Raw genomic sequence first — 26,661 nt, forward strand, 5'->3', positions numbered from 1 at the left:
TGTTCAGGGGGTCTCTTGTGGGCTTGTAGGGCTGGTGCTTTGATGCAGAAACAGTGGACATGACAAATAGTACTTCTCAGATGGGTCTTAAATACTCAGTGTATAGCCAAGAACCCCATAAGTATTTGTCCCAGAATAGATACTGAAGAGGAAGGTTGGGTTGCACCTGATGTCTCAAGGCCCTTAGGGAAACTCTCAACCTAGCTTGACTGAAGAAATTAATTTAAGCTCTCAAGAGTTCCCTTCTGGACTTTGGAAATGGAGACTGGCCAATATATGGTCACTTTCTCCCTTGATCAAGTTGGCCAGTCTCTTGACTTCTAGAATTTCCTTATTATTCCTGCTTGTCCAGCACATACCCTACTTATGTGTAGGGTCTGTGGGTTTATTAATCCCTTCCTCCAAACCTTTTCCCACCACAGGACTCCTTAATTGACATTTCCTGTGATTGTTTAGCACGACATTTTGGACCCAAATTTATTAATTTATTGACCTACATTAATACTGCTGACTTTATGCTTGTATCTAGAGTTTCTTCTAATTCCAGTTAATAAAAATATGCCAGTAAAGACACAAAAGATTATTTGAGAGGTGAAATATTCCTGGAATCATTTTATCCTGTTGCAACCATTGATTCTTCAAGATGGTATAGCGTGTGTCATTATGTGGCCAAAAATGAGCTTATTGAATGTTCCAAAGTGAGTAAACAAATACAGTGGTTATTTTCTAAGTAGAATCTAAGAAAAGGAAAGCTGATTGCCTTCAGTTATGGAAATTGGGAACAGAAGTGTGATCATGCATAAAATACCAAGTTCTGCAAATTCCAGGGTGAGTGACAAAGATCCAGGTTGCCTTTTGCTGCTGATTTTAAACATATCATAAATGTACATGCTTGCAGTTCTAAGTTGTTACCTGCTTAGAATATTCTATTGGAAAACGGTGCTCTTGGCCTAAAATTTCAACCCTGACTGTAAGATGACTATCACCTCTTTAGAGATAGCCTTCTGCTGCAAAAACTGAAAAATTCTATTAGTTCCAAAAAGTACTGCTGGCCGGAGGGTCAGCATGCATTATGTTAGGGTATTCCCATTTGCTCCAGAATAGTCTATTCATCACTTGCCGTTCAGGAGTAAGAGCTGACCTACCACAGGTGTTAAGGGCAACCAAATGTGCAGCTCCAGGGAGCAGTGTTTACAGTGTTACTCCAGTGTGGGCAAACATTGTATCTGTTTAAAGTTATATCCTTGAATCTCTTCTTGGCCTTTGGACTGAGATCAAGTATAAAATTACACCTTTGACTCTATAAGCCCTGATGTGATTTTTAGGTAAATAATTGTGAGGTAATAGGAAAGGAAGATGCACTTTTAAGTCCTGACCCTCCTCTTTATATTCCTGTCAGAGATTCAATTGCTTTGTCTTTAAAATTAAAGGATTGAAAAACAATTGAGCTCTTGGAGCTAGAGAATAGAAGGGTGGTTACCAGAGACTGGGAAGGGTAGTGGGAGGTTGGAGGGGAGGTGGGGATGGTTAATGGGTGGGAGCAAGAATGGATAAGACTTAATATTTGATAACAGGGTGAATATAGTCAATAATAATTGTACATTTAAAAAAAGTATAATTGGATTATTTGTGACACAAAGGATAAATGCTTGAGGTGATGGATACCCCCATTTCCCCTGATGTGATTATTATGCATCGCATGCCTGTATCGAAACGTCTCATATGTTCCATAAATATATACACCTCTTATGTATTCAAAAAAATTAAAAATTAAAAAATTAAAAGATTGGACTACAAAGGTCTGTAAGATTCTTCCAAGGTCTAGTAGCTTATTTTCTTGCTTTGCTTTAGGCTTTCCAGCTGGTTTGGGACAGGCCAAGGCTTAGAACTGGACTCGGCCCAGTTTTTTTCCTGCTATACCACACTATACTTTTACATTCTTTAAAACTTTGGCTTTAAGTAAACCTCTAGTCAATTCCCACTGAAATATTTTTTCCTGCAGGATTTACTAGTACCTCTTCGAAACTGGACTGTGAGTACCAACACTTGGTAAACTCCCATTAGGAAAAATTTGTGCACTCCCACAGAAAAAGACAATTGTATTTCAAATTGAAAATTGCCTTGTGATAATTGTGTGTAATTAATCTTTCCATTCATTTTCGCTTGACATTTTCTTTCTTTAGGATGGGACACCTTGTAAGCAGTTATCTTTTGCAGAGAATCCCATTAAAATTGTTTCATGAAAATGTGTTTCCATGCCAATGCAAATGCTTCATGAGTGATTGACCAGTGTTTAGCATGCATGTGAGATATTTTTGTGTATTTTACTTAAAGTAAAATCTGAATTTATCACTTTTTGCAAACATTATTCAAAAGTGAATATAAATTGATCGAAAGCATTTTGGGAAAGGCCTTTTTTATCCTTTTGTAGTTCTACTTCACACCATTACTTAGCAAATTTTAGGTGCTCAATAAATGTTTATCAGTTGCTTAACTGAAGGCAGTTTCTAGTCACTGACTAGTTAATTTCTTGAAGGAGGCTCTCACACCGTCTGTGCCTTCTCTAGCTGTATTTACCCAAGCAACTTTGAGCAGGACTGTTTTTTCATTAATTTTTCAGAGACCACTGTGTACCAGGGACTGCACGTAGGCACTGGGGACCCGATTAAAAGTCCCGGTCCTGGCCCGGCACGGTGGCTCAAGCCTCTAGTCCCTGCACTTTGGGAGGCTGAGACGGGCGGATGACGAGGTCAGGAGATCGAGACCATCCTGGCTAACACGGTGAAACCCCGTCTCTACTAAAAAATACAAAAAAACTAGCCGGGCGAGGTGGCGGGCGCCTGTAGTCCCAGCTACTCGGGAGGCTGAGGCAGGAGAATGGCGTGAACCCGGGAGGCGGAGCTTGCAGTGAGCCGAGATCCAGCCCCTGTACGACAGAGCGAGACTCCGTCTCAAAAAAAAAAAAAGTCCCAGCCCTGCCCTCAAGACACTCAGCATTGGGTGAAGGATGGGATTAACAAGTAATTAAGACAGTTACTGTATACTTGATGACCACAGTGATGCAGGCAGGCACAGAAAGTGAGGAAAACAGTCTTCAACCCAAGGCAGCCTTCCCCACAGACACCAGCTTCAGGAAACAACATCTGGCCTGCATTTTTAAGAGTGACCTTAGTTTGCTAGGACTTTGTTATTGCTATTTTTATTGCTATTTTTACTTTTGAACAGTGGCAGGGATGTGAGGAGAAGACTAAAGGAGTCGTATGCTTGGATGTGTTCTAGTTCTTCATTTGTCCTCCCTGCTTTGGGCTGGTCATTAGCTCAGATATTGTGTTGTGTGGCAGATTGGCCTCTCTTTCAACGCTACAGGCAGATACATAAAAGGGGCACAGTCCATCCCCAGGGAGCTGGTCCTGGCAGCTTCCCTTTGGCTCCACTGCCAGGGTTCTCCTGCCTGAGCGGCATTGGCTCTGGCCACTGCTCCTGCCTTGAGGCCTAGGGCCACATTGAGAGCCAAGAGGATGGAAGCTTCCTGCTAGAAGCCTAAATAACATGAAAGGGTGGGGCTAGGAAAACCAAGTGACACAATTAACCTGCCAGAAGGGCATTCACAGCGCACTGCCATTGGTGTTGAATGAGGACTGGAATTCTAAAGACAAGCTCAGCATACTGATTGGCAAATGGTACCAGTTGATCCCAATACTCCCTTCTGTGCTAGCTGGAATGTATCGCTAATCATAACTTGTATTTGCTGCTGCTAGAGGGCCTCTATAGTATCTGTCAGTCAAATTTAAAAATAATTTTACATTGCCTTCTCTCATGTCTTTGATCAGAAAGGTGGAGGAAGCCTTCAAATGATGATGCCCCACATAAAAAAAGGGGCTTAACTCTATATCTCCAGACTCCTGGGGTGACAGCACCATACATTTTTGGCTACCGAGGGGAGAAAAGCAGGCTTCAGTGTTCTTCCTCTGCCTCCTCAGCCCCTGTCAGAGCCTGCTCAACCCCTAGAAGCCCTGACCACATTGGCAGAGGGGCTGTTTGTCTGATGCACAACTAGCAGAGCAAATGCCCACGGGCAGTTACCCCAGCACCTTCACCCTACCCCAAACATTCCCCCCATGGACCCCTAAATCCTGGCCTTTCTTCCTAAGAAATCCACGTACATTATTTATGAGGTAAAAGACTGAATTAATTTTAAATTGGCTTGTGCCCTTTCAGTTTAACTCAACTTGTTCCCTTTCCTGTTTCTTAGCCCTAGGGGTCCGTATTTGGTTCAAAAACTCGTAAGAATGTTTCCCACATCATAATGCTGGATTGAAAGCACGGGAGTAACAACATCCCTGCATCTGCTGTCTGACGAGTTTTGTGGCTTCCCCTCCTTTCAGGGCTTTCAATCCAACCAGGGCTGTGGACAGAAACTGGACTGTGGTAGCAATGACCTTGGGCCTACTGTAAACCAATATTCCCTATGTTGGCCTACAGCCTTCCAGATTTAAGCCCCACAGCTGGAGACAGAGTCTCTGCTACTTTAGAAAGAGGAGTCTGGGGCCGGGCACAGTGGCTCACGCCTGTAATCCCAACACTGTGGGAGGCCGAGGCGGGCAGATCATGAGGTCAGGAGATCGAGATCATCCTGGCTAACACGGTGAAGCCTCGTCTCTACTAAAAATATATATATATATATAAAATTAGCCGGGCGTGGTGGCATGCGCCTGTAGTCGCAGCTACTCGGGAGACTGAGGCAGGAGAATGGCGTGAACCCAGGAGGCGGAGCTTGCAGTGAGCCGAGATCGCGCCACTGCACTCCAGCCTGGGAGACAGAGCAAGACTCTGTCTCAAAAAAAACAAACAAAAAAAAGAGGAGTCTGGTAGCAGTAGTAGAAGTGAGGCTGGAAGTTGAGACACCCATTAGGAGACTGTGGTCCCTGCTAAGGATGCCAATTGCATGATGTTAAGCAGGTAAATGGGAATGGAGAGCAGAGGATAGATGCAAGAGAGGCTCAAGGGAGATTGAGGGGACTTTGTGGCTGACTAGATGAGGGAGACACTAGGGAGGCAGTAGTCTCGATGATTCTAAAGTTTGTGGCTGATGACTGGGCAAGCTGTGGGACCTCCAATAGAAAGAGGAAAAGAAAGGAGTGTGAAGGCAAAGGGAGATGAACTCAATTTAGATTCCATTGAGTTTGTTTGTTTTTGTTTTTGTTTGTTTGTTTTTGAGACGGAGTTTCGCTCTTGTTTCCCAGGCTACAGTGCAATGGCTCAATCTCGGCTCACTGCAACCTCTGCCTTTTGAGTTCAAGCAGTTCTCTTGCCTCAGCCTCCCAAGTAGCTGCGATTATAGGCATGCACCACCACACCTGGCTAATTTTGTACTAGTAGAGATGGGGTTTCACCATGTTGGTCAGTCTGGTTTAAGCTGCCTGTGACACAGCCTTGTGAAAAGTCATCAGTAATATGGAAATGTGTCCTCTTGCCCTCAAACATATTTATTTCACTGGAATACTCTGAAGACTTTTCTGAGCTTGGGTCTCAGAGCTCTAGGAATCTAGCCAGGTGTGAGAATGTTTGTGACAGAAAGTGACTGGATGCACCAGTACATCCTGGCGCAGCACTTTGGTGCCATTGTACATGGAGTACACGATAGACTGCTGTTCTCTAGAGCAACAGCAAATTTGTTTTCTGAAATGTAGTTTAAGCATGTGTTGAATAGGTGTGATATATGCTTCTAAGAGATTGTAGATGCTGTGTGCACAACACGTGTGTGCTTTGCTCTTCATTCTCTCTGTGGTTTCGCATCCCTACGATTAGTTGTGGTCCTTTAATTAGTTGTTAATTCATTGTTAAATTCTGGCCTGAACCAAAGGCCAAAGAGAGTGACCATGGTTCACTGTTACTTTTAGTTGTTAAAGGTATTTTCTACCTTGACTATTTAGATCCTCACCAAACTTTTAATTCAGACATCTGAAGTCTTTCAGTGGCATTTACATTGTCAAATATCAGAGTAAAGTAGAATGCCCTGTCTACAGTGAAACTGCTTTGGAAAGGCTGGTCATTTTTTTTTTTTTTTTTTGAGACGGAGTCTTGCTCTGTCGCCCAAGCTGGAGTACAGTGGCCGGATCTCAGCTCACTGCAAGCTCCGCCTCCCGGGTTCACGCCATTCTCCTGCCTCAGCCTCCCGAGTAGCTGGGACTACAGGCGCCCGCCACCGCGCCCGGCTCATTTTTTGTATTTTTTAGTAGAGACGGGGTTTTACCGTGGTCTTGATCTCCTGACCTTGTGATCCGCCCGCCTCGGCCTCCCAAAGTGCTGGGATTACAGGCGTGAGCCACCGCGCCCGGCCAGGCTGGTCATTTTTTCCTAGTGTTTCCTTGCTGTGTCCTTGGTATTTCAGAGCTGTCCTCTTTAAGCACTGAAGCAATTAGTTTTGAGAAGGCTGATTCTTCAGGGTCCAGTGCTCTCCTGCCTTTCATTTGCTGAAACTGTACATTTTAATGAAGTTGTTTCATCTATGTTGCCAAACACTAGAATTTTGCTGCTTTAATTCTAATTATCTCTACTGGCAAATGCTATGTTTTCTTAGAGCCCTCAAGTGTTTTGTTTGTTAAATGTCCATACACTGGTATTAGGCACATAAATTAGGTCAGCTGGGCTTATGGATTATGGATGAAGGAGTTGAATATTTTCGTCATAATGTTAAAGTGTAGTGGGATTGCCTTTTGTGGGCTCTCAACGATGCCATCTTCTGCGAGTCGCTTCCTTTTTCCCCCAGCAGTCAGTGTGAACACAAGTGTCTGAATAATGTGACTATTGATAGTGGCCCTAGTATGTATTTTTATTTTGTGCTCATTCTTTCCTTTCCTGTAATTGCCTAATACCCACATCATGCTTCTTGGGTTATACATCTTTTTTTTTTTTTTTTTTTTTTTTTTTTGAGATGGAATCTTGCTCTGTCGCCCAGGCTGGAGTGCAGTGGTGCGATCTCGGCCCACTGCAAGCTCCGCCTCCTGGATTCATGACATTCTCCTGCCTCAGCGTCCCGAGTGACTGGGACTACGGGCACCTGCCACCATGCCCGGCTGATTTTTTTTTTTTTTTTTTGTATTTTTAGTAGAGACGGGGGTTCACCATGTTAGCCAGGATAGTCTCAATCTCCTGACCTTGTGATCCGCCCGCCTTGGCCTCCCAAAGTGCTGGGATTACAGGCATATGGGTTATACATCTTACAGTGTAGTGAAAAACATTGAGGGCGCTTATGAAGCCAGAAAATTCCAGTGGTGGGGGGAGGGGACAGGGAACATTGTGGAATGAAAGGGAGGATAAGCATCACCATTACAGCCCCAGATTAGTGTTTCTCAGATTTTCACCCCACTCTAGACTTCTTTCAGTTTCTCCCAGGTAACACTGTGGGTCCACAGGTGGTGTTGGTTAACCTGGAGTGTGCTGAACGGCCTGGGTGACCCTGGCACTCTGCCCTCCTCTGATCACTAGGCAATGCTTCATGGTGATTAGGGGCAAGGCTTCTGCCATCCCATAGACCAAATCCCAGCTTCACCAATGAAGAGTTTGGCAAGTTACACTTGACTTCACTAACATTCAATTCTTAGTGATAAAAACAGTAGGACGATAGCCCCTTCCATGTTTTTGTAAGGGTTGAATGAGATGATGTAGGTGAAGTGGAGTACTGGACATGGCACGTAGTAAGTTCTCAATACATTATCAGTGCTGTCTTGGCCCAGCTCGGGCCCATGTGGCAACTCTGCTTGTAACTGGACCCCTGACCCTGTCCCAAAAGCCTTGTTGCAGGTCTTCACCTGCTTTCATCTCTCCTTGCATGTATCAGGGCACCAAAAGTATAGACTCCTTGCTTTATTAATGAGCTGTGAGGATTGAAAAAATATATATATCAAGATTTTACCTAATTTCCTGTATTGCTCTTTTACCCTGGGATTCAGTCTTAAATTTGGAGGAGTGGGAGGGGCTCTCCCAGAGGAGCATCTAATGATGAAATAATCTTTAGTCAGAATCATCCCTCCCCTCCAACTCTGACCTATGGTCTTTGAACGAAACATGCGCGCCCTTGTCTCTTTCCACCAATCTTCCAGTTATACCCAAGAAAAGTTGAGCCCAACATGTTTACTCTCAAGTTTTCTCTTTTCATATATTCCTCTCCTCTGACTTTAAGAGGCAAATGTAATGTTTTTCAATGCACAGTTTACCCCCGTAAGCTAATATGATTGTGAACAAGAGAAAAACCTTATTAAAGTTGCTAAGATAAATGAAATAGCACAGTTTGATACAAGTTAATAGAAGTATGCTTAATTCACATTTACACCTTCTCAACTGCCCTTTGCATGGGTGTAGCATTCTTTCTGGGGAAATGATGCTCTAGGCCAGAGCAGTAGCTCTCTTAGTTCACCTAGAGAACTGTGTCATCATCTTGAGCAGAAGCAATTACTGTGCTCTCAAGGTCTCCCTCCACTGTACTATGTAAGGAGGCATATATACCTATAAGAGGGAAGAGCAAGTAAAGAGAATTCTGTAATATAATTTTTATAAAGCCCTTACTTTATTCTGAGCAAAGTTCATGATCTATGGAGAGTTTATAAACCAACAAAGACAATAAAGAAAACAGTGTTTTTAATAACGTCTAGAACAGAAGTGGAACAGTTTCCTCCAGACTGGTTATGGGATTATTCATCTCTTTTTTTATTCTGTGCATCAGATTTTTTTCCCTAAATACTCCTAGTAATAATGTTAGTGGGGAAGTTTGATAGGCTATACCTTAGTTTTATACTCCTCTGCAGATTGAGTAGTGGGTCAGGCAGAGGCCTTTATTCTGCAGTGACTCTGGGACCTCCAGGAAGGGGGCCCCAGGACCTGATTGACTGGGATCTGATTCTGTGTTCTTAGCATCTAGGGTGAGTTAGCTTTTGTACTGAAGGAAGTACCTATATCAACAAGTGGCACTCACTCATGAGTACAGGAAAAGCTGAGGTATTGGCTTCAGAATGAGCAAAGTTATTGCCAAGGGTATTGTAGGAAATGTGCATTTAGTTACAAAAATGTGTATCTCAAAGAAACAATCGTTTAATTTCTAGTAAGACTGACCTATATTTGCTGACAGATGGGTCTTTGAACAAGCAGCAGTATGTGTCATTTTACCAAAGGGGACCAAAAATAAAAGATTTATTAGCTTCACTTTCTTCACAAGAACAGGTTTTCTATGTATCGTTAGTTATTTTATCACGAGTAACATGTAGTGTCACCTTGGTGCTTATTAATCACCCTTTCCTTCCAACCAACTGTAAGAATAATTAGATGAAATTGGTGGCAGACCATCGCTTCCACATTAATCTTCTTAAGCTGGTGTCAGTGAAACGTTCAAACATTAACATTCACTGCAAAAGTGCTCTTAAGCGTGTGTTTCTGAAGTTCAAAATTTTTAGTCATCAGTAGTTGGAAAGCAAACACTTTGTCTTGTGTTAAACAATGGCATACATGGCAAAACCTATATGAAATCAAGTGGCTCTCATCAGTGGGAGGTACAAATCTGCTGAGAAAGCAGTTTCAGAGCCAGGTTCAGTGTGGGTATTTTTGTAAGCCTTGGATACCACCTGTCCAATCAAGAGATTCCTGGATTCTCTGCTTCATGTTCTCTCTCTGATACCCAGGCCATTAGAAGCCTCACCATCTAGAAGATCATGGGGCAGAGGAAAAGACAGAATGATGAAGCTGTCACTGGCTCTTAATGCCTCTGCCCATGTGAGTTTAATTGACCAAAGCAAGTATCATTTTCATCACTAGTGTTATTTTCCAAGCAGGCAGGGAAATGCCATTCTACCGTATACCTAGGAGAGATAAGTGGGAAATTTGTTAGTCATTCATAATGACTAACTCAAAAAAAAGTAGGGTAGTCATTAAAATGGAAAGCTGGTTTGTTGAAAAGTCTGATATCATCTATAGATAAAGCTTTGGTGAGTCTGATCAACAAGAGACAGGACACCGTGTAAAAGGCATTGTAAATAGGGTCCAGGGAAGTTTTGTGAAGGTGTAATAGAATGCTTTGTAGGATTTTATTACAACATGTTTGAAAATCTAGATGCTGTAGATGGTTTTCTAGGGAAATAGAAATAACCACATTGGTTCAAGATGTTGTAGATACCTGAGCAGAAGTGTTTTGTTTTTCAGTTTCTTTTTTTTTTTTTTTTTTAATTTTTTTATTATTATTAAACTTCAAGTTGTAGGGCACATGTGCACAACGTGCAGGTTTGCTACATATGTATACTTGTGCCATGTTGGTGTGTGCATGCATCAGGTATAACTCCCAATGCAATCCCTCCCCCCTCCCCCCTCCCCATGATAGGCCCCGGTGTGTGATGTTCCCCTTCCCGAGTCCAAGTGATCTCATTGTTCAGTTCCCACCTACGAGTGAGAACATGCGGTGTTTGGTTTTCTGTTCTTGTGATAGTTTGCTAAGAATGATGGTTTCCAGCTGCATCCATGTCCCTACAAAGGACACAAACTCATCCTTTTTTATGGCTGCATAGTATTCCATGGTGTATATGTGCCACATTTTCTTAATCCAATCTGTCACTGATGGACATTTGGGTTGATTCCAAGTCTTTGCTATTGTGAATAGTGCTGGAATAAACATACGTGTGCATGTGTCCTTATAGCAGCATAATTTATAATCCTTTGGGTATATACCCAGTAATGGGATGGCTGGGTCATATGGTACATCTAGTTCTAGATCCTTGAGGAATCGCCATACTGTTTTCCATAATGGTTGAACTAGTTTACAATCCCACCAACAGTGTAAAAGTGTTCCTATTTCTCCACATCCTCTCCAGCACCTGTTGTTTCCTGACTTTTGAATGATCGCCATTCTAACTGGTGTGAGATGGTATCTCATTGTGGTTTTGATTTGCATTTCTCTGATGGCCAGTGATGATGAGCATTTTTTCATGTGTCTGTTGGCTGTATGAATGTCTTCTTTTGAGAAATGTCTGTTCATATCCTTTGCCCACTTTTGGATGGGGTTGTTTGTTTTTTTCTTGTAAATTTGTTTGAGTTCTTTGTAGGTTCTGGATATTAGCCCTTTGTCAGATGAGTAGATTGCAAAAATTTTCTCCCATTCTGTAGGTTGCCTGCTCACTCTGATGGTAGTTTCTTTTGCTGTGCAGAAGCTCTTTAGTTTGATGAGATCCCATTTGTCAATTTTGGCTTTTGCTGCCGTTGCTTTTGGTGTTTTAGACATGAAGTCTTTGCCCATGCCTATGTCCTGAATGGTACTACCTAGGTTTTCCTCTAGGATTTTTATGGTATTAGGTCTAACATTTAAGTCTCTAATCCATCTTGAATTAATTTTTGTATAAGGAGTAAGGAAAGGATCCAGTTTCAGCTTTCTACTTATGGCTAGCCAGTTTTCCCAGCACCATTTATTAAATAGGGAATCCTTTCCCCATTTCTTGTTTCTCTCAGGTTTGTCAAAGATCAGATGGCTGTAGATGTGTGGTATTATTTCTGAGGACTCTGTTCTGTTCCATTGGTCTATATCTCTGTTTTGGTACCAGTACCATGCTGTTTTGGTTACTGTAGCCTTGTAGTATAGTTTGAAGTCAGGTAGCGTGATGCCTCCAGCTTTGTTCTTTTGACTTAGGATTGTCTTGGAGATGCGGGCTCTTTTTTGGTTCCATATGAACTTTAAAGCAGTTTTTTCCAATTCTGTGAAGAAGCTCATTGGTAGCTTGATGGGGATGGCATTGAATCTATAAATTACCTTGGGCAGTATGGCCATTTTCACGATATTGATTCTTCCTATCCATGAGCATGGTATGTTCTTCCATTTGTTTGTGTCCTCTTTGATTTCACTGAGCAGTGGTTTGTAGTTCTCCTTGAAGAGGTCCTTTACATCCCTTGTAAGTTGGATTCCTAGGTATTTTATTCTCTTTGAAGCAATTGTGAATGGAAGTTCATTCCTGATTTGGCTGTCTGTTTGACTGTCACTGGTGTATAAGAATGCTTGTGATTTTTGCACATTAATTTTGTATCCTGAGACTTTGCTGAAGTTGCTGATCAGCTTAAGGAGATTTTGGGCTGAGACAATGGGGTTTTCTAAATATACAATCATGTCGTCTGCAAACAGGGACAATTTGACTTCTTCTTTTCCTAACTGAATCCCCTTGATTTCTTTCTCTTGCCTGATTGCCCTAGCCAGAACTTCCAACACTATGTTGAATAGGAGTGGTGAGAGAGGGCATCCCTGTCTTGTGCCAGTTTTCAAAGGGAATTTTTCCAGTTTTTGCCCATTCAGTATGATATTGGCTGTGGGTTTGTCATAAATAGCTCTTATGATTTTGAGGTACGTTCCATCAATACCGAATTTATTGAGCGTTTTTAGCATGAAGGGCTGTTGAATTTTGTCAAAAGCCTTTTCTGCATCTATTGAGATAATGATGTGGTTCTTGTCTTTGGTTCTGTTTATATGCTGGATTATGTTTATTGATTTGCGAATGTTGAACCAGCCTTGCATCCCAGGGATGAAGCCCACTTGATCATGGTGGATAAGCTTTTTGATGTGCTGCTGAATCCGGTTTGCCAGTATTTTATTGAGGATTTTTGCATCGATGTTCATCAGGGATATTGGTCTAAAATTCTCTTTTTTTGTTGTGTCTCTGCCAGGCTTTGGTATCAGGATGATGTTGGCCTCATAAAATGAGTTAGGGAGGATTCCCTCTTTTTCTATTGATTGGAATAGTTTCAGAAGGAATGGTACCAGCTCCTCCTTGTACCTCTGGTAGAATTCAGCTGTGAATCCATCTGGTCCTGGACTTTTTTTGGTTGGTAGGCTATTAATTATTGCCTCAATTTCAGAGCCTACTATTGGTCTATTCAGGGATTCAACTTCTTCCTGGTTTAGTCTTGGAAGAGTGTAAGTGTCCAAGAAATTATCCATTTCTTCTAGATTTTCCAGTTTATTTGCGTAGAGGTGTTTATAGTATTCTCTGATGGTAGTTTGTATTTCTGTGGGGTCGGTGGTGATATCCCCTTTATCATTTTTAATTGCGTCGATTTGATTCTTCTCTCTTTTCTTGTTTATTAGTCTTGCTAGTGGTCTGTCAATTTTGTTGATCTTTTCAAAAAACCAACTCCTGGATTCATTGATTTTTTGGAGGGTTTTTTGTGTCTCTATCTCCTTCAGTTCTGCTCTGATCTTAGTTATTTCTTGCCTTCTGCTAGCTTTCGAATGTGTTTGCTCTTGCTTCTCTAGTTCTTTTAATTGCGATGTTAGAGTGTCAATTTTAGATCTTTCCTGCTTTCTCTTGTGGGCATTTAGTGCTATAAATTTCCCTCTACACACTGCTTTAAATGTGTCCCAGAGATTCTGGTATGTTGTATCTTTGTTCTCATTGGTTTCAAAGAACATCTTTATTTCTGCCTTCATTTCGTTATGTACCCAGTAGTCATTCAGGAGCAGGTTGTTCAGTTTCCATGTAGTTGAGCGGTTTTGATTGAGTTTCTTAGTCCTGAGTTCTAATTTGATTGCACTGTGGTCTGAGAGACAGTTTGTTATAATTTCTGTTCTTGTACATTTGCTGAGGAGTGCTTTACTTCCGATTACGTGGTCAATTTTGGAGTAAGTACGATGTGGTGCTGAGAAGAATGTATATTCTGTTGATTTGGGGTGGAGAGTTCTATAGATGTCTATTAGGTCTGCTTGCTGCAGAGATGAGTTCAATTCCTGGATATCCTTGTTAACTTTCTGTCTCGTTGATCTGTCTAATGTTGACAGTGGAGTGTTGAAGTCTCCCATTATTATTGTATGGGAGTCTAAGTCTCTTTGTAAGTCTCTAAGGACTTGCTTTATGAATCTGGGTGCTCCTGTATTGGGTGCATATATATTTAGGATAGTTAGCTCTTCCTGTTGAATTGATCCCTTTACCATTATGTAATGGCCTTCTTTGTCTCTTTTGATCTTTGATGGTTTAAAGTCTGTTTTATCAGAGACTAGTATTGCAACCCCCGCTTTTTTGTGTTCTCCATTTGCTTGGTAAATCTTCCTCCATCCCTTTATTTTGAGCCTATGTATGTCTCTGCGTGTGAGATGGGTCTCCTGAATACAGCAGACTGATGGGTCTTGACTCTTTATCCAGTTTGCCAGTCTGTGTCTTTTAATTGGAGCATTTAGTCCATTTACATTTAAGGTTAAGATTGTTATGTGTGAACTTGATCCTGCCATTATGATATTAACTGGTTATTTTGCTCGTTAGTTGATGCAGTTTCTTCCTAGCCTTGATGGTCTTTACATTTTGGCATGTTTTTGCCATGGCTGGTACCGGTTGTTCCTTTCCATGTTTAGTGCTTCCTTCAGGGTCTCTTGTAAGGCAGGCCTAGTGGTGACAAAATCTCTAAGCATTTGCTTATCTGTAAAGGATTTTATTTCTCCTTCACTTATGAAACTTAGTTTGGCTGGATATAAAATTCTGGGTTTAAAATTCTTTTCTTTAAGAATGTTGAATATTGGCCCCCACTCTCTTCTGGCTTGAAGAGTTTCTGCTGAGAGATCTGCTGTTAGTCTGATGGGCTTCCCTTTGTGGGTAACCCGACCTTTCTCTCTGGCTGCCCTTAAGATTTTTTCCTTCATTTCAACTTTGGTGAATCTGGCAATTATGTGTCTTGGAGTTGCTCTTCCCAAGGAGTATCTTTGTGGCGTTCTCTGTATTTCCTGGATTTGAATGTTGGCCTGCCCTACTAGGTTGGGGAAGTTCTCCTGGATGATATCCTGAAGAGTGTTTTCCAACTTGGTTCCATTTTCCCCCTCACTTTCAGGCACCCCAATCAGACGTAGATTTGGTCTTTTTACATAATCCCATACTTCTTGCAGGCTTTGTTCATTTCTTTTTCTTCTTTTTTCTTTTGGTTTCTCTTCTCGCTTCATTTCATTCATTTGATCCTCCATCGCTGACATTCTTTCTTCCAGTTGATCGAGACGGTTACTGAAGCTTGTGCATTTGTCAGGTATTTCTCGTGCCATGGTTTTCGTCTCTTTCATTTCGTTTGTGAGCTTCTCTGCATTAATTACTCTAGCCATCAATTCTTCCACTTTTTTTTCAAGATTTTTAGTTTCTTTGCGCTGGGTACGTAATTCCTCCTTTAGCTCTGAGAAATTTGATGGACTGAAGCCTTCTTCTCTCATCTCGTCGAAGTCATTCTCTGTCCAGCTTTGATCCGTTGCTGGCGATGAGCTGCGCTCCTTTGCCGGGGGAGATGCGCTCTTATTTTTTGAATTTCCAGCTTTTCTGCCCTGCTTTTTCCCCATCTTTGTGGTTTTATCTGCCTCTGGTCTTTGATGATGGTGATGTACTGATGGGGTTTTGGTGTAGGTGTCCTTCCTGTTTGATAGCTTTCCTTGTAACAGTCAGGATCCTCAGCTGTAGGTTGTAGCTGTAGGAGATTGCTTGAGGTCCACTCCAGACCCTGTTTGCCTGGGTATCAGCAGCAGAGGCTGCAGAAGATAGAATATTTCTGAACAGCGAGTGTATCTGTCTGATTCTTGCTTTGGAAGCTTCCTCTCAGGGGTGTACTCCACCCTGTGAGGTGTGGGGTGTCAGACTGCCCCTAGTGGGGGATGTCTCCCAGTTAGGCTACTCAGGGGTTAGGGACCCACTTGAGCAGGGAGTCTGTCCCTTCTCAGATCTCAACCTCCGTGTTGGGAGATCCACTGCTCTCTTCAAAGCTGTCAGACAGAGTCGTTTGCGTCTGCAGAGCTGCTGCGTTTGTTATTATTTACTGTGCCCTGTCCCCAGAGGTGGAGTCTACAGAGACAGGCAGGTTTCCTTGAGCTGCTGTGAGCTCCACCCAGTTCGAGCTTCCCAGCAGCTTTGTTTACCTACTTAAGCCTCAGCAATGGCGGGCGCCCCTCCCCCAGCCTCGCTGCTGCCTTGCCGGTAGATCACAGACTGCTGTGCTAGCAATGAGGGAGGCTCCGTGGGTGTGGGACACTCCCGGCCAGGTGTGGGATATGATCTCCTGGTGTGCCTGTCTGCTTAAAGCGCAGTATTGGGGTGGGAGTTACCCGATTTTCCAGGTGTTGTGTGTCTCAGTTCCCCTGGCTAGGAAAAGGGATTCCCTTCCCCCTTGCGCTTTCCAGGTGAGGCAATGCCTTGCTCTGCTTCAGCTCTCGCTGGTCGGGCTGCAGCAGCTGACCAGCACCGATCGTCTGGCACTCCCCAGTGAGATGAACCCAGTACCTCAGTTGAAAATGCAGAAATCGCCGGTCTTCTGTGTCGCTCGCGCTGGGAGTTGGAGACTGGAGCTGTTCCTATTCGGCCATCTTGCTCCGCCCATTTTCAGTTTCTTTTTAAGTTCTACTGGTATGATATCGTGAAGTATATATTTGATCTTCTCCCCTGTTTCCTAGCGTATAACTCCTAAAATCCTTAGAAACTCTGTCTTCAGGTGCTGTCATTTTGTATGCTAATGAGTTGATGGCTGGCATCCCCTGTGGTAGCTTCAGGATGGTGGCTTGTCACCTGAAAGACCAAGGCAACATTAGAGGGCTGAAAACTTTCAGTCGCAATCCCCAACCTCTGGGGAGGCAAGAGGGGCTGAGGTTAGGTTGATCACTTATGGCCAGTGATATAATCAGTCTTGCCTATGTAACAAAGCTTCCATAAAAACCCCAAAGGACCTATAACAGAACCTCAAAGTTCAGAGAACTTCCACATAGCTGAATATGTACAGGTTGCTGGAGGGTGGTGTGCCCAGGGAAGACACAGAAGCTCCAGAGCTCTTCTCCCATACCTTGCACTATGCATCTCTCCATCCATGTCTTTAATATCCTTTATAGTAAAATGGTAAATGTGTTTTCCTGAATTCTGTGAGCTGCTCTAGTAAATTAATTGAACCCAAAGAGGGAATCACGGGAACCCCAACTTGATGCTGGTGGGTCAGAAGTTCCAGAGCCCCAGACTTGCGATGAGTGTCAGAATAAGGGAGGAGGGCGTAGCCTTGTGGGACTGAGCCCTCGCCCTATGGGGTCTGATACTATTTCCAGGTAGATGGTGTGGAGTTGAATCAGAGAACACTCAGCTTGTGTCAGCTGCAGAATCGATTGTTTGCTTCATGTGTGGGGAAAATCCCCACACATTTGGTCACAGAAGTCTCCTGTGTTGATTATTACTGAGTGAGAGAAGAGAAAAAGCACTTTGAATTTACGTGTGTTTTTCCACACAACTGGTAGAAATGTATGGAGGCTAGTTGCTTGTATGAGTGAGTTCTACCAGATCTCCTAGAAACACATATTAGATGCACAATAAATATTTTTGGAATAAAATGGATGGACAAGGTTAGCATGAGATTGATACTAAAATCAGAAGAGGGTGTCACTCATCAGTCAGTATCACTTATGAACATAGATGCAACAATCCTAAAGAAACTTAACTGACAGAGTCTAGAAGTATATTAAGAGAATAAACACGTGTCTACATCTTCAAATCTTTGCAAAGATGTCATTTTCTGAAGGAGCTATGCTTTGCTTGCTCTAGCATTGCAGCTTCCCCTGCAGCCCTCCAAGCCACCTTATCCTGTTCCCTATTTTCTCTCATAGCGTATATCACCTTCTAACATATCTTGTAGTTGTTTGTTATGTTATTTATTGTCTTCTCCTCATGGTACAAGGTAAACACCATAAGGGCAGGGCTTTTCTTCTGTTTTGTTCACTGATACAAGCCAACTACCTAGAATAGTTGGCACTTAGTATTTGTTGCAAAAATAAATAATCCTGAATGTAAAATAAGGATCCTTGATTGGATTCCGGAAGAGAAAAGGCTATCAGTGGAAAACTGGTGCCACTTGAATAGTCTGTAGCTGAGTTGTTAATATCTGTAAATTTCTTAGTTTTGATGAATATAACATGTTTAGGGTAAGATGTTAACATGAGGGAAAACTGGGTGATGGTTATATGGAAACTCTCTGTACTATCTTTGAAACTCTTCTATAAAGCTTAAGTTATTGAAAAAGAAAAGCTTATTAAAATGAATTAAGAGATACCAAGAGGCTTCAGCATTTAAAAAGTAAAATAAAATTTCTGTTAAATGCCAGGCATGGTGGCTCATGCCTGTAATCCCAGCACTTTGGGAGGCTGAGGTGGATGGATCACGAGGTCAAGAGATCGAGACCATCCTGGCCAACACAGTCAAACCCTGTATCTACTAAAAATACAAAAAAAAAAAAAAAAATACACACACAAATTAGCTGGGCATGATGGCACACACCTGTAGTCCCAGCTACTCGGGAGGCTGAGGCAGGAGACTCGCTTGAACCTGGGAGGTGGAGGTTCAGTGAGCCGAGATCACACCACTGCACTCCAGCCTGGCAACAGAGCAAGATTTCATCTCAAAAAGTTAAAAAAAAAAAAATTCTGTTAAATGACACCTTCTCAATGAGTCTTACCCTGACCACTCAATTTCAAATCATGTGCAGCCCCACTGCTGCCCTCTCAACCTCGCTTCCCTGCTCTGCCTTTTTCTTTTTTGCCAGAGTACTCTGCTATCTTCTAATACATTATACAGTTCACTTATTTATTATGCTATTTGTTGTCTATTTACGTGAGGATGGGGACTTTGTTCACTAGCATACCTCAAGTGCCTACTATAGTGCCTGGCACAAAATAGCTATACGTTAAAAAACAACCCCACAGCAAACCATATGTTTCTCTGTGGGTGAGGGGTGGAGAAAGTGAATATGAAAAGGTCTAGATTAAGCCTACTAATTAATATGCTTGTTGCTTTTCAGGATTGGATTAGTTGTTGGCAGAATAGTCATGGTGAATGGGCACAGGACTTAGAGCGGGGCAAGCTAGACTCCTGGGAGTCCTCACTCTCAGTAGGTACTTATAGGACCCTGAGAGTGAGGAGTACTACCTTACATTTTGCACCCTGTGTGTCTCTCTTGCTTCATCCTAGTTCCAGACTGCAAAGACTGCCTCTTTAGTTTTGAATTATATGAAACTTAATAATTTCAATTATAATCTGTTAATTGCTTAATTTTAAAAAATATTCACAGCAATGAAAAAGGGAACAAAAGCAAAGCAAGTTGTTTGTAAGACCCTTTAAAAATTGCAAAGAAATGATTCTGCCTTTAAAATGAGAAATTAAGACTAAAGAACAACTCATTTTCCATTCTCTTTAGGACCTAAGTTACTCCCTCCTAAGGGAGGTATGTGTTGAGGAAAGCAAAATTCTAAGTGTTGTATGATGCTAAGTGTTGAGGAAAGCAAAATTCACAATTCACTCTTTTAGGTCCAAATGTAGCTTATTGCACTGAAGCAGTAATATTATAAATCAGATCAAATGTACTAAAGTGGGAAAATATCAGTACCAGCATAATGTTGAAACTGCAGAAATATTTGCTTGAAGTAGTTCTCTTTTGTGATCTCAAATTCATCTTCAAGCATGGTCTTCTGAGTTCTACATATTTGAATTCCTTTGTCACCCACCTAAAGCGTGGAGGACCATGTGTTGTCTCTCAGCTCATGGGCAGGGGAGTCCGTACTGCAGCACTGGTGTCTGAGTGATTTACCTTCCCTCCCAGCTCACTTAGCTCACTGATGGGATTTGTCTTAACACAGAAGGATGTGCTTCATTAAAGTGCAAAAAGGCTATCATTTAACCTTGTGCAAAGAATGAAGCAATGGAGATCATTTGCTCATTTGTCTTTATGATGATGTAATTGTATTTCTGTATGGTTATGTTGGGAATTATGATCTATTGCAGGAACATCAGGAGAGCATTCTGGGTAATACCATGCAAAGTGTGATTGCGTTACTCAACAATCTAGTTGCCTGCAAAGATTCGAATATGAAACTACTTTATGAACAAGGTAAATGCTTCATAGAATTACTCTGATTGAGTTTTGTCTATTTGTACATTTCTTCATCTTAGATAGCGTGGAGTCTAGAAGTACCATTTAAAGTTGATGAGTCAAAATAGATAAAAATTTTTAAGTAATATCACTAGCAAAATTTGGAAGTGTGGGATGGTTTCTCTAAGATAATTCATTCTCTTAATGGCATAAAGTCAATAGGCACTGCTTAAAGATGACAAACCAAGAAATAGAAGTGTACTCATAGTATTTAGACTGATCACTGTCTGTCTTCATCTGTTTTCTGTTGCTGTAATGGAATAACTGAGACTGAGTAATTTAAAATAAAAAGAAATATACCTTGTACAGTTCTGGATGCTGAGAAGTCCAAGATTGAGGGGCTGCATGTGGTGAGGGCCATCTTGCTATTGGAGACCTTTGCAGAGTCCAAAGGCAGTGTAGGGCATCACAGGGTGAAGGAGCTGAGCTTGCTAGCTCAGGTTTCTTTTCCTCCTCTTATGAAGTGACTAATACCCCATCCTAATGATCTCATCTAATCTTAACTACTTCTCAGAATTCTCACCTCTCAAATACCATAGTTGGATTTCCCATCCTCTTAATGCCATTATAATGGGGATTAAGGGTCAGCATGAGATTTGGAGGGTACAAACATTTGAACCGTAAGACTGCCAATCCAAATAAAAACAGATATGACCAAAAGCACCTTGGAAAATGAGACTAGGTGCGTTGACAGTGGTTTACTTTATATCTTATGCACGTCTGTACTGTTACAATTCTAAAAATCATGTACAGTCATGCATTGCATAACTACAGCAGTGTGTTCTGCGATATACATCATTAGGCAGTTTTATCATTGTGTGAACACCATAGCGTGTACTTACACAAATCTAGATGGCATAGCCTACTATACACGTAGGCTGTATGGTATGTGTGGCCTGTTGCCCCTAGGCTACAAACATGTAGTGAATACTGTAGCCACTTGTAACACAGAGGTGTAAGTATTTGTGTATTTAAACATAGAAGTATTGTGTATTGAAACATAGAAGAGATGTGGTAAACATATGATATACAAGATAAAACATGATACACCTGTATAGGGCACTTACTATGGATGAAGCTTGCGGGACTGAAAGTTGCCCTGAGGGAGTCAGTGAGTGGGTGGTGAGTGAATGTGAAGGCCTAGGATGTTACTGTACACTACTGTAGACTTTATAAACCCTGTACACTTGGGCTACACTCGATTTATTTAAAAAAAAAAAAAAACTTTTCTGACTGAGTGCAGTGGCTCATGCTTGTAGTCCCAGAACTCTGGGAGGCCAAGGCTGGCAGATCACCTGAGGTCAGAAGTTTGAGGCCAGCCAGGCCAACTTGGTGAAACCCCATCTCTACTAAACATACAAAAATTAGCCAGGTGTGGTGACGGGCGACTGTAGTCCCAGCTACTTGGGAGGCTGAGGCAAGAGAATCACTTGAAGCGGGGAGGTGGAGATTGCAGTGAGCCAGGATTGCACCACTACACTCCAGCCTGGGGGAGAAGAGTGAGACTCCATCTCAAAAAAAAAAAAAAAAAAAAAAAAAAAAAAAAAAAAAGAAAGAAAGAAATATCCCTGTCTAACAGCTCTGAAGAGAGCAGTGGTTCTCCCAGCATGGCATTTGAACTCTGAGAACAGATAGACTGCCTCCTCAGGTGGGTCCCTGACCCCTGTGTAGCCTAACTGGGAGACACCTCCCAGTAGGGACTGACAGACACCTCATACAGGCGGGTGCCCCTCTGGGATGAAGCTTCCAGAGGAAGGATCAGGCAGAAATATATGCTGTTCTGCAGCATTTGCTGTTCTGCAACATTTGCTGTTCTGCAGCCTCTGCTGTTGATACCCAGGTAAACAGGGTCTGGAGTGGACCTCCAGCAAACTCCAGCAGACCTGCAGCTGAGGGACCTGACTGTAAGAAGGAAAAGTAACTAACAGAAAGGAATAGCATCAACATCAACAAAAAGGACATCTACACCAAAACCCCATCTGTAGGTCACCAACATCAAAAATACAAAGTAGATAAAACCACAAAAATGGGGAGAAACCAGAGCAGAAAAGCTGAAAATTTTAAAGCCAGAGTGCCTCTTCTCCTCCAAAGGATCACAGCTCCTCTCCAGCAACAGAACAAAGCTGGATGGAGAATGACTTTGATGAGTTGACTGAAGTAGGCTTCAAAAACTCGGTAATAATAAACTTCTCTGAGGTAAAGGAGCATGTTTTAACTCATTGCAAGGAAGCTAAAAACCTTGAAAAAATGTTAGACGAATGGCTAACTAGAATAAGCAGTGTAGAGAAGACCTTAAATGACCTGATGGAGCTGAAAACCATGGCACGAGAACTTTGTGACGCATACACGAACTTCAATAACCAATTCAATCAAGTGGAAGAAAGGGGATCAGTGATTGAAGGTCAAATTAATGAAATAAAGTGAGAAGACAAGTTTAGAGAAAAAAGAGTAAAAAGAAATGAACAAAGCCTCCAAGAAATATGGGACTATGGGAAAAGACCAAATTTATGTTTGATTGGTGTACCTAAAAGTGATGGGGAGAATGGAACCAAGTTGGAAAACACTCTTCAGGATATTATCCAGGAGAACTTCCCCAACCTAGCAAGGCAGGCCAACATTCAAATTCAGGAAATACAGAGAACACCACAAAGATACTCCTCTAGAAGAACAACCCCAAGACACATAATTGTCAGATTCACCAAAGTTGAAATGAAGGAAAAAATGTTAAGGGCAGCCAGAGAGAAAGGTCGGGTTACCCACAAAGAGAAGCCCATAAAACTAACAGCAGATCTTTTGGCAGAAACCCTACAAGCCAGAAGAGAGTGGGGACCAGTATTCAACCTTCTTAAAGAAAAGAATTTTCAACCCAGAATTTCATATCCGGCTAAACTAAGTTTTATAAGTGAAGGAGAAATAAAATCCTTTACAGACAAGCAAATGCTGAGAGATTTTGTGACCACCAGGCCTGCCTTACAACAAGAGCTGCTGAAGGAAGCACTAAACATGGAAATGAACAACTAGTACCAACCACTGCAAAAACATGCCAAATTGTAAAGACCATCGATGCCATGAAGAAACTGCATCAAGTAATGGGCAAAATAACCAGCTAACATAATAATGACAGGATCAAATTCAGACATCACAATATTAACCTTAAATGTAAATGGGCTAAATGCTCCAATTAAAAGACAGAGACTGGCAAATTGGATAAAGAATCAAGACCCGTCAGTGTGCTGTATTCAGGAGACCCATCTCACATGCAGAGATACACATAGGCTCAAAAAAAAAGGGATGGAGGAAAATCTACCAAGCAAATGAAAAGCAAAAAAAAGCAGGGATTGCAATCCTACTCTCTGATGAAACAGACTTTAAACCAACAAAGATAAAAAGACAAAGAAGGCCATTACATAATGGCAAAGGGATCAATTCAACAAGAAAAGCTAACCATCGTAAATATATATGTGTCCAATACAGGATCACCCAGATTCATAAAGCAAGTCCTTAGAGACCTACAAAGAGACTTAGACTCACACACAATAATGGGAGACTTTAACACCCCACTGTCAATATTAGACAGATCAACGAGACAGAAGGTTAACAAGGGTATACAGGACTTGAACTCAGCTCTGCACCAAGCAGACCTAATAGACATCTACAGAACTCTCCACCCCAAATCAACAGAATATACATTCTCCTCAGCACTACATCACACTTATTCTAAAACTGACCACATAATTGGAAGTAAAGCACTCCTCAGCAAATGTAAAAGAACAGAAATCACAACAAACTGTCTCTTAGACCACAGTGCAATCGAACTAGAACTCCGGATTAAGAAACCCAGTCAGAACTGCTCAACTACGTTGAAACTGAACAACCTGCTCCTGAATGACTACTGGGTAAATAACAAATGAGGCAGACATAAAGATGTTCTTTGAAACCAGTGAGAAGAAAGACACAACGTACTCTGGGACACATTTAAAGCAGTGTTTAAAAGGAAATTTATAGCACTAAATACCCACAACGGAAAGCAGGAAAGATCTAAAATCAACACCCTACCATCACACTTAAAAGCACTAGAGAAGCAAGAGCAAAGACACTCAAAAACTAGCGGAAGGCAAGAAATAACTAAGAGCAGAGCAGAACTGAAAGAGATAGAGAAACACAAAACACTTCAAAAAACGAATGAATCCAGGAGCTGGTTTTTTGAAAAGATCAACAACTTAATAGACAACTAGCAAGATTAATATAGAAGAAAAGAGAGAATAATCAAATAGACACAATAAAAATGATAAAGGGGGATATCACCACTGAACCCACGGAAACACAAGCTACCGTCAGAGAATACTATAAACACCTCTATACAAATAAGCTAGAAAATCTAGAAGAAATGGATAAATTCATGGACACTACACCCTTCCAAGACTAAACCAGGAAGAAGTTGAATCTCTGAATATAACAATACCAGGCTCTGAAATGGAGGCAATAATTAATAGCCTACCAACCAAAAAAAGTCCAGGGCAAGATGAATTCACAGCTGAATTCTACCAGAGAGGTACAAAGAGGAGCCAGTACCATTCCTTCTGAAACTATTCCAATCAATAAAAAGAGGGAATCCTCCCTAACTCATTTTATGAGGCCAGCATCATCCCGATACCAAAACTTGGGAGAGACACAACAGAAAAAGAAAATTTCAGGCCAAAGGTGAACGTTGATGTAAAAATCCTCAATAAAATCCTGGCAAACCAAATCCAGCAGCACATCAAAAAGCTTATCTACCATGATCAAGTGGGCTTCATCCCTGGGATACAAGGCTGGTTCAGCATACGCAAATCAATAAGCGTAATCCATCACATAAATAGAACCAATGACAGAAACCACATGATTATCTCAATAGATACAGAAAAGGCCTTCGACAAGATTGAACAGACCTTTATGCTAAAAACTCAATAAACTAGATATTGAAGGAATGTATCTCAAAATAATAAGAGCTATTTATGACAAACCCACAGCCAATATCATACTGAATGGGCAAAAACTGGAAGCATTCTCTTTGAAAACCGGCACAAGACAAGGATGCCCGCTCTCACCACTCCTATTCAACATAGTGCTTGAAGGTACCATCTCATGCAAGTTAGAATGGTGATCATTTAAAACTCAGGAAACAACAGGTGCTGGAGAGGATGTTGAGAAATAGGAACGCTTTTACACTGTTGGTGGGAGTGTAAATTAGTTCAACCATTGTGGAAGACAGTGTGGCAATGCCTCAAGGATCTAGAACTAGAAATACCATTTGACCCAGTGATCCCATTACTGGGTATATACCCAAAGGATTATAAATCATGCTGCTATAAAGACACATGCACACGTATGTTTATTGCAGCATTATTCACAATAGCAAAGACTTGGAACCAACCTAAATGTCCATCAATGATAGACTGGATTAAGAAAATGTGGCACATATACACCATGGAATACTGTGCAGCCATAAAAAGGGATGAGTTCATGTCTTTTGCAGGGACATGGATGAAGCTGGAAACCATTATTCTTAGCAAACTATCACAAGAACAGAAAACCAAACCCCACATGTTCTCACTCATAGGTGGGAATTGAACAATGAGAACACCTGGACACAGGGTGGGGACCATCATGCACTGGGGCATGTTGGGGGGTGGGGAGCTGGGGGAGGGATAGTATTAAGAGAAATACCTAATGTAAATGACGAGTCGATGGGTGCAGCAAACCAGCATGGCACATGTATACCTATGTAACAAACCTGCACGTTGTGCACATGTACCCTAGAATCTAAAGTACATTTTAAAAAGTTTTTTCTTTGTTCCATAGGAAATTAACTTTAGCTTACTATAACTTTTAAACTTCATGACTTAAAAAACCTTTTCTACTTGTTGACTCTTTTGTAATAACACTTAGCTTGGAACACAAGGACATGGTATAGCTTTATGTCCTTATTCTATGAGCTTTGTTTTGTTGTTGTTGTTGTTGTTTTTATTGTTTTGTTTTTTTGAGACAGAGTCCCACTCTGTTGCCCTGGCTGGAGTGCAGTTAGGCGATCACAGCTCACTGCAGCCTGAACTCCCTGGGCTCAGGTAGGAGGCTACCTCAGCCTTTCTAGCAGCTGAGACTACAGGCGCATGCCACCATGCCCAGCTAATTAGTTAGTTAATTTATTTATTATTGTTATTATTATTACTTTGTAGAGATAGGGTTTCATCATCTTGCTTAGGCTGGTCTTGAATTCTTGGGCTTAAGTGATCTGCCAACCTCGGCCTCCCAAAATGCTGCTGGGATTATAAGTGTGAGCCACTGCACCTGGCTGCTTTTTTCTATATTTAAATTTAATTAATTTTTTTTTTACTTTTTAAACTTTTGTGTTAAAAACTACAACAAAATCACACAAATTAACCTTCACCTAAATAGGATCAGGATCATCAAGATGTCACTAGGTGACAGGAAATTTTCAGCTTTATTGTAATTTTATGGGGCCACCATCATTTAGGCAGTCTACTGTTGACTGAAGCATCATTATGCAGTGCATGACTGTGTATGTTCTCTCTTATGTTAATAAAATAGAAGCTATCAACTGGAATTTTTCACAGGAATAAGACTTGGTACAAAATCTGTCACTGAATAAAATTACCAACTCACTGTTCTAGTTTCCCCCTGCCCACCCAAGAATTTAGAGTTCTGTTTCTTTTTTTTTTTTTTTTTAGGACAGTCTCA

General features: G+C 41.6%; 1 protein-coding gene across 10 annotated transcripts in view; it reads left to right on the top strand.

Moving 5' to 3' along the window:
• Positions 1-26,661, top strand: part of ULK4 (unc-51 like kinase 4) — a 702,682-nt gene that overhangs the window by 363,915 nt on the left and 312,106 nt on the right. For 9 of the 10 annotated variants that reach the window (XM_073010314.1, XM_073010313.1, XM_073010312.1 and 6 more), the window contains one exon: positions 19,776-19,881. The exons of the other annotated variant lie outside the window; for it this stretch is intronic. In XM_073010314.1, the coding sequence (XP_072866415.1) occupies positions 19,776-19,881 (106 nt within the window). The remainder of the gene's footprint in view (positions 1-19,775; positions 19,882-26,661) is intronic. 10 annotated transcript variants of the gene reach the window in all.

The sequence above is a fragment of the Chlorocebus sabaeus genome, chromosome 22 (genome assembly GCF_047675955.1).
Source record: "Chlorocebus sabaeus isolate Y175 chromosome 22, mChlSab1.0.hap1, whole genome shotgun sequence".
NCBI lineage: Eukaryota > Metazoa > Chordata > Mammalia > Primates > Cercopithecidae > Chlorocebus > Chlorocebus sabaeus.